This window comes from Perognathus longimembris, chromosome 2 (genome assembly GCF_023159225.1).
Source record: "Perognathus longimembris pacificus isolate PPM17 chromosome 2, ASM2315922v1, whole genome shotgun sequence".
Classification (NCBI taxonomy): Eukaryota; Metazoa; Chordata; class Mammalia; order Rodentia; family Heteromyidae; genus Perognathus; species Perognathus longimembris.
Window position 1 is genome coordinate 19,938,787 of NC_063162.1, and position 8,030 is coordinate 19,946,816.

Here is an 8,030-nt window from a genome sequence, read left to right on the forward strand (position 1 = left end):
GTCATGGACTGCTACTGAGTGAAGAATTATTCCAACTCTAAAGCCTGAGCTCTTAACAGTTTATTGCAGTTTATTCACAACACAAAAAAATTGTCCATAAGCACTACCACTCTCTGGATACAAGATTCCAGTTATGTTGAGGATTTATTTTTGTCTTTCCTAGCTAGTTTACTGCATTCTCACAATGTCAACAGGTGAAGAGACCTAAACAAACATTTAAGGAAATGTGATTTTAAGGCTTAGACAAGGGAGATCCAAAGAAGTTTTGTCCAAGACCACAAAGCTGTCTCTGAAAGCCAGCACAAAAACATAACCTTGACACCCAGGAGTGACACTCCCTTTACACTAAAAGTCCTTCCAACCATGCGTCATATACCAATCTACCCTGAAACCACAATCTACCCTCCATACACAAACTGAAATTTGCTTTGCCAACCTTGAATGGCATTCCTATGTGTTACATACACTGTCAACAAAATAGCATGTGCTAAGACAATTCACAGACCTAATATATAACTATGATCCCTAATTTTGTTACACAAACATGAATAATATGTGTTAGTATGACCAGTGCTAGGGAAGCCATATGAACAATGTGTTCTGAAAGCACACAGTAGTTAATTATTGCAGATGGGGTAAAATATGAGAATTAGGGTTTTAACAAGATACATTCAGGCAAAAGCAGAACTTTAATAGGGTTTAGAAAGTGTCTGAAAAATAAAATAAAAATATGTCTTCATTTCTACCAATGGATGAATGCTATGGGTAAAAACTACTACTAAAATATGGGATTAGAAGACCTGAATTCAAGTCTAGAATGGGACTTGTGCAACTGAACCATTTATGAATCTGTCCTCATCCAGGAAATGTGGATTCTGACCTGCCTGTCTCTCAGGACTCTCTTGAGAGCCAAATGTTGTGGAAAGTGCTTTAAAACTACCTAACTCCTGTGTTTATGTTTTCACTTCTAAGCGACTGTGTGGGTCCTTCCTCTAAAATGTGGCTCACAAAAACCTCACCCTTCAAGATGAAAATATTCCAATGACATCATTCATATGCTACTTAGGAGAGCATGCCCAACCTCCCAGTGAAATAAATAAATATCGTGTGTATGCATATGTGTTCTTTGTTATTCCTCAAGCCCTGATGATACGGACTTCTAGTCAATGCTTTAAAATATATATATTTAGAAATTACTACCAGCTGCAGGTTTTCTTCTGGAAATTTTCGGTCAGAAATCCCATCTGATTTTACAATATGTGGCCAAGCAAACCAACTCAACAAAAAAAAAAAAAAAAAAGACTGCCAAGTGCCCATCACTTCCACCCCGGGAGTCTAATTAGGTATTAGCTATAGATGTTATGTTTTACTAAATACCCGCCTGCAAATGTGCCTTGTACACAAACACAAATACACCGTGTGCGTGGAGATTCCCATTTAAAAAAAAAAAATACTTGAGGGCCACTACCAGACTCTGCCCAGAATTTTAAAAAAACACTCCTTCTGGAGTTGGGTAAGATTTGCAATTCAGGGGCCCCCACTGAGTTCAGCCCTAAAGTCCAACGATCTGAACGTCAACGGCTCCTTGGAAGATAAGCTAAATGAAGTTCCAACGTACAAAGTCAAAAGACCGGACAAGAGCCAGGAAGGAGACCCACGGGGGGTGGGGGTGGGGGTGGAGGGGACGCGGGAGGCGAGAGAAGTCAGTCCCCGAGCCACGCCGGGCCCGCGGCCGTTTCATCTCCCCAGCGCAACTTCCCGTTTTCTCCCGCTTACCTTGTACACTTTCCCGAAGGCTCCATCGCCCAGTTCCCCGATGATCTCCCAAAACTCCTCGGGGTTCAGATCCCGCTTCACATGCTCGTACTGCTTCTTCTTCTTCTCGCTCCCCAACTTGAAGATCTTACGGAAATTGAAGAAGGACATGTTTTCCTCCCCACACCGAGAGCTTGCGGACTTAAGATACAAAAACAAAAAGGAAAGCAAAAACAAAACCAAAACACTAGGAACAACAATGAAAGGTGAAGTTTCTCCTCCCGGCCTCACTCCGGCGCGGGCCCGACGGGCGGCGAGGGGCGCGGGGTCCCGTCCGGGCTGCTCCCGCCCGGGCGGCCCCCGGGAGAAGGCGGGGCGGCTACGCGGCTCTGGCCCGCGGTTGCGGGGGCCGCGCGGACAGCCGCTCAGAGCTCGAGCCCCGCCGGCCTTCGGGGGCTGCACCTGCCCCGACGATCGTCCTCACTCGCCCGGGTCCGGGGTCCGGGGCCCGGCAGGTCGGGGCGGCCCGTTTGGCCGCAGCCGCGGAGACTTTAGGCCCGTGTCAACGGCGAGTCTCCAGGGGCGTCGGCCACTCCGGGCCAGGAAAGCGTCCGGCGCCCGAGAGGCGCACGGTCGACAGGCCGAGCGGTCCCGCCGCGGCCCCGGGGCTCCTCCGCGGCTGTCTGCTCCCGCGGCGCGAGGTCCGCACGTCCCTTCAGCTCCGGGACGCCGCCACCGTCGCCGCCGCCGCCGCCGCCGCCGCTGCCGCCTCGCTCGGTCTCCAGCCCACACAAGCCTCGGCCTGGGGCGCGCGCCGACGCCGATCCGCAGCGCGCCCGCGCTCCCGGGCCGCGCGCCCGCCCGGTCACGCGCCCTGCTCGCGAGGGCGGGCTCTCTGGCCCCGCGCACGCGCGTTGGGTCTCGCCCGCTGAGGGACCAGAGGACCCGCACCTGGGGCGGGGCGTGTGCGGCTGATGCTTAGCTTCCCGTATCCCCGACTCGCGTTCGCGGTTCTCTCCCCGCAGGACCCGAATCCCGGTCGGCCCACGGCTTCGGCGGAGCGGCCCTTGGTAGGTTGTGCTACAGGATGTCGCCTCCATTCTGGATCTGGGGACAATGGTGAAGCGTGAAAATTGACTCCCCACCCCCTTTCCTTAAAGAGGTGCGGAGAACGGTGACCCCGAGACCCGAGGTGGCCGGGAGCTTGGGCCTTGGGGCCGGGAGTTCTGTGACCTTGAGTGGGTGACCTCTTTGGGCCTCAGTTCCCATGTTGTGAAATGAAGATCCTCATTGTCTCTACCCGAGGACTCGTCCTTAGTGCTGCTGTGGTTGGAGTGCACACCTGAGACCCATAAAGATGGATCTGAATTCTCCGCGCGCCCTTCAGGAACGGTGACCCCGATGTTCCCTTTACCTCCGTCCGTGGCCACAGACCTGGGTGACTCCCTGAACTAAGGCCCGGGCTTCCTAAACTTTTAAGGCCGCCTGGGTCTTGACTGCGAAGTGTCAGAGAGTTGACCCACCTTGCCCTCCTCCACCTGAGGGACTCTTAGGGGTACAACGCCTTCTGGGCTTGGCAGAGAAAAAGCAAGTCTAGGGAATGAATGACAGGACAGGCAATGCTGCTGTTAATCTGATGGCCCTCCAACCATTGCTCCTCCAAAATGTAACAAAACCCCTCCTCCAGTCAGAGGCTTACAACGGCTTGGTTTCTCAAGATTCTCCTGTTTGGTCTGATTTGCTTGGCTTTTTAACAGTTTTATTGAAATATAATTGATGTACAATGAACTGTATGCGCTTAAGGTATACACTATGTTTTGACAAACGCATATAGCCATGAAAACAGTACTCTCATTCAGAAAGTGAAGACAGGCACAAAGAATGAAACAAAAAGTATTATAATTGCACCTACCAAACATAACCATTGGGAAATTTTATTGTATTTCCAAACAGGAGTTGGGGGCCATGCATCAACTTTTTTTTTTCATATAGGTTGGATTATACACTACCAGGCTCTAGTACAATTCACAGTTATTCTCTTCTACCATGAAATATTAAGTTTATTAATTTTTTTGTTTTAATTATGACATTTTCCCCACATAGTTGGTTATTTCTTCAGTATAAATCACCAGAAGTAGATTTGAACCAAAAGGCATATATATGCCTATTTCCTTTCTCTTTTTGTTTGGTGATATTCTTTTCAGACTAGAAAAGCCTTTTCTGTTTTCACAAATTTAAAGGTGCAGGAATTATAATCCACAAAGATGTCTATAACGCTTCTCTCTTGCCTTCTCCTCACTCCTGACTTAACCACTGTTAAAAGTTAAGGCCATGGGCTGGAGATGTGGTTCAAGAGGTAGAGTGCCTGCCTAGCAAGCATGAGACCCTGGGTTCAACCCCAAGTAACACCTTAAAAAAAAAAACCAGACAAAGTTGAGGCAGTGACTCACTCCTATAATCCCAGCTACTCGTGAGTCAAAGATTAGGAAAACACCAGTTCAAGTCCAGCCCAGGTTAAAAAAAAAGAAAGAAAGAAACTCCACCTCCACCAATAAACCAGGCATGATGGCACACACTTGTCATCCTGGCTATAAGAAAAACACAAATCAGAGGCTTTTTGTCAAGAATGACTCAAACAAAAACATGAGACCCTATCTAAAACCTAAAACAAAAATGGTTGGAGGTGGGCTGAAGTGGTAGAGCATTTGCCAAGCAATCGGGAGGCCTTGAGTTCTAACCCCACTTGAGGTTGTGAGGATGAGTATATTTATGTCATACACAGTGATTATAATCTCATGGATGTATACTTTTCCCAACTCACAAAGTTGAATATGAATCACTTTGTTTATGTCAATCATATTTCAATAAAGTGTTTTTTAATCACTAGCAAAATAGAGATAAAAGTCCAGATACTTTTTAATAAGTGATGAAAACAAATTAACACCTTATAAACCTTTTTTTAAAATAAAATGACATAACTGAAAACTGTTAAGGCTTTGAACATGAGGGGACTTGTAGGAGTAATAAAAAGTTCTAAAATTTAATTGTGAGGCCAGATGTAATGGGACACACCTGTAATCCCAGCACATACGAGAGACTAAGGCTTAGGTCAGAATCAGCCTGGACTACATAGAGAGAGCCTGTCTCACAAAAACAAAAAACAAAACAACAGAGAATTATGTCATTTCATATAATACATTGACATCTTCCTATGCCAGCACAAATCAGTCTAACCCTTTTCAATGGATGCATAGAGTTCTGATGTCTAGTTACATCATAATTTATTCAGCATTTCTCTATTGATAGGCATTTAAGTGGTTTCTAGTTTTTACCATCACAAATAGTCACACTGAGCACAAGCACCTTTATGTGTTTATCTGGTTATATTTCCTTAAGATAATTCAAAACATGGAATTAAATTAGTCAAAGATTTTATTAAATTTTTTTTTACCTATATTGCCAGATTGGCCTAGGGTTGGTTATACCAATTTATACTTCTACTCAATGCCTGAATGCCAATTATACCACAACATCAGTAGCTCACCAAGGTGATACAACTCATACAACTGCTCCAAAACAACCTGCCATCTTAATTTATGATTCTCACAGTCCTAGATATAGAATGCCTTTTTATAGCTATAGTGGCCACTTTCAATTCTTGTGTGATGAAATGACTCATAGTATTGATTAAGTATATCAGCCATCCTCTGAGCCCCAGCCCACTTCGGGGGTCGAGAGTCCTGGGAGTGGTGAGAAGACAGGAGTCCGTCCATCCGAGTTCGTCCGAGTCTCCATCCGTCCGTCCGTGCGAGTTCGAGACTCTCTGAGCCTCAGCCCACTTCCTCCGGGTTCGAGGTCCCATCCATCTGTCCATCCGAGTCTCCATCACTCCAGATTCGAGACTCTCTAAGCCTCAGTCCACTTCCGGGTTTGAGACGCCTCTGAGCCTCAGCGTCTGCCCGTCCGTCCGTCCATCCTGGGCTGAGGAATCTCGAGCCGAGCAAGGCTCAGAGGCGTCTCGACGCCGGAAGTGCCTCAGAGACAGTGCCTAAGCCTGAGTTCAAGCCCCAGGACTGGAGTGTGTTGTGTGTGCATGTGTGTGTGTGCACACGCACACATGAACACCGCGCAGATATCGGACGTAAATATATAGGTCGAGAATCCAGCCCAATCGTCCACTAGGGCCAACAGGTGAGACAAAGGAGTGGCCCAGACCAGGGAGGTCGGACGTGAGTGAGGGAACACGTTCCCGACAGTGTGGATGGACAGACAATTTCCTCTGGGCTGCTCCAAGGCTCTCCCGGGCGCCGGGCCACGTTTGACGGGGGTTCTCACGTGGTTGGTCCACGCGTGTTGGGGATCCCGCGTGGTTGGCCCACGCATGACAAGTTCTAGTGTGGGTTGTGCCATGCGTGATGGGAATCTCACGTGGATGTCCCACGTGTGGTGGGAGTTCTCGCATGGGTTGGCCCACGCGTGAGGGGGATCTCCCGTGGGCTGTAAGTCCATCCATCTGTCTGTCCTGGGCTGAGAAATCTCGAGCCTAGGCTCAGAGGCCTCTGGACCCCAGAAGTGGGTGGAGGCTCAGAGGCGTCTCAATCCCGGCAGTGCCTTCTGGGACCAGCGCCCAAACTTGCCCAAGCATCCCAGAGCCTGAGAAGCTGTGGCTTAGTCTTAGCCTGAGTGGAGTGAATGGAGTGTGCCCCATTACACATGAATAACACGGCTGACGCCGCCTCTGCAGCTTCATGTCATTTCTAGACTTGCCTAAATAAATCTCCTAAGAGACTTTGGGGGAGTAAATTATGTGTTTACCACCTCAGGTTAAAAGTCCAGGGAAAGCCTGGCACTCGTGCGGTTTGCACCTACAAAAGTCATAGAATAGCTGGGTGCTGGTGGCTCAGGCCTGTGATCCTAGCTACTCAGGAGGCTGAGATCTGAGAATCACAGTTCAAAGCCAACCAGGGCAGGAGACTCTTATCTCCACTTAATTACCAGAAAACCAGAAGTGGCGGGGCAGCTTAAAGTGGTAGAGCACTAGGCTCAGAGGAGTCTCGAAGCCGGGAGTATGCTGAGGCTCAAAGTGGTAGAGCCCTAGTCCTAAGCCAAAGGACTTAAAGCTCATTACTAACAAAAAGAAAGGATTTCAAATTTATTCAACAGGTCTGGGAAACAAAATTTAAAGTAAAAACGGAAACTCTTCTAACATAGTGAACAGAGCAAAGATTGCTGCACTTACCACTTCTATTCAGCCACTGCAATATGACAAACTAAAGGACATAAAAGGTTTCAGGGGGGAAAAAAATCTATCCGTGTTTGTAAATGACAATTATCACCTAGGTAGAAAATCCCAAGAAACCTTCCAACTGAAGTTGTAAAACTAATAACTGAGTCAAGCAAATAGTACTACCATCTACTAAGTAAATAAAATACATTAATTAGCCTAGGTATAACTCTATCCAAACACACATAGGACCTACCTACCTACTGACAACTACAAAACACTAACAGAAAATAAAAGACCTGCCGTGTTCAAGGAATGGAAGAATTTCTAGACTGAAGAAAGTTCATAATCCCCAAACTGATATGCAGATCTACTGTGATTCATAGCAAAATCCTAGCCGAACTGCGTTAGGTGTAGACAATGTTATTCTCAAATTGATATGGAAAAAAATGACTAATGCAGCAAAAAATAATCCTGAATAAGAACAACGTAGGGTCAGTTTATCTCATTCCAAAATTGTTGATATAAATATACCACTCAAAATGTGTGGTATGGGCAGAGAAAGATAGATCAGTGAAATAGACCAGTGTAGAATAGAATAGAATAACCCACACACACAACAATAAATAAATAAAAACCTCACAGAAATATCATGTCTAAGATGCATACAAGTTCAAAATTCAGTTCAGTGAAAGAACAAATAGTCTTTCCTCAGAGAGGCAAATCTCAACTCAAGTCTTGTTATATACATGTAAACTGAGGCTGTTGGGGGAGAAATAAAAAAAATTTTTTTAATCTTTGGGATCTATCATCGGCAGAGTTCTTAGCCTGGAGAAATCACAAAGGGGAAAAGAAAACCGAATGGTTAGAGTTTCTACAAAATTAAAAACTTTTGCTCATTGAAAGTCTGTATGAAGATGAAATGATAAGCACAGACTGGGAAAAAATGTTTACAAAGCATATATCGGACAAAGAAGTGGGATCTACAAAGAAACTCAGAAAAGTCAGCATTACAAAACAAACAACCCAATTAGAGCCAAAATACAGGAAC

General features: G+C 46.3%; 1 protein-coding gene across 2 annotated transcripts in view; it reads right to left on the bottom strand.

Moving 5' to 3' along the window:
* The window catches only part of Slk (STE20 like kinase), a 43,052-nt gene extending 40,543 nt beyond the window's left edge, over window positions 1-2,509 (bottom strand). For both annotated transcript variants that reach the window (XM_048338307.1, XM_048338306.1), the window contains exon 1: window positions 1,777-2,509. In XM_048338307.1, coding sequence (XP_048194264.1) covers window positions 1,777-1,926 — 150 coding nt within the window. In that variant the 5' untranslated portion in view covers window positions 1,927-2,509. The remainder of the gene's footprint in view (window positions 1-1,776) is intronic.
* Between the last annotated feature and the right edge of the window lie 5,521 nt (window positions 2,510-8,030).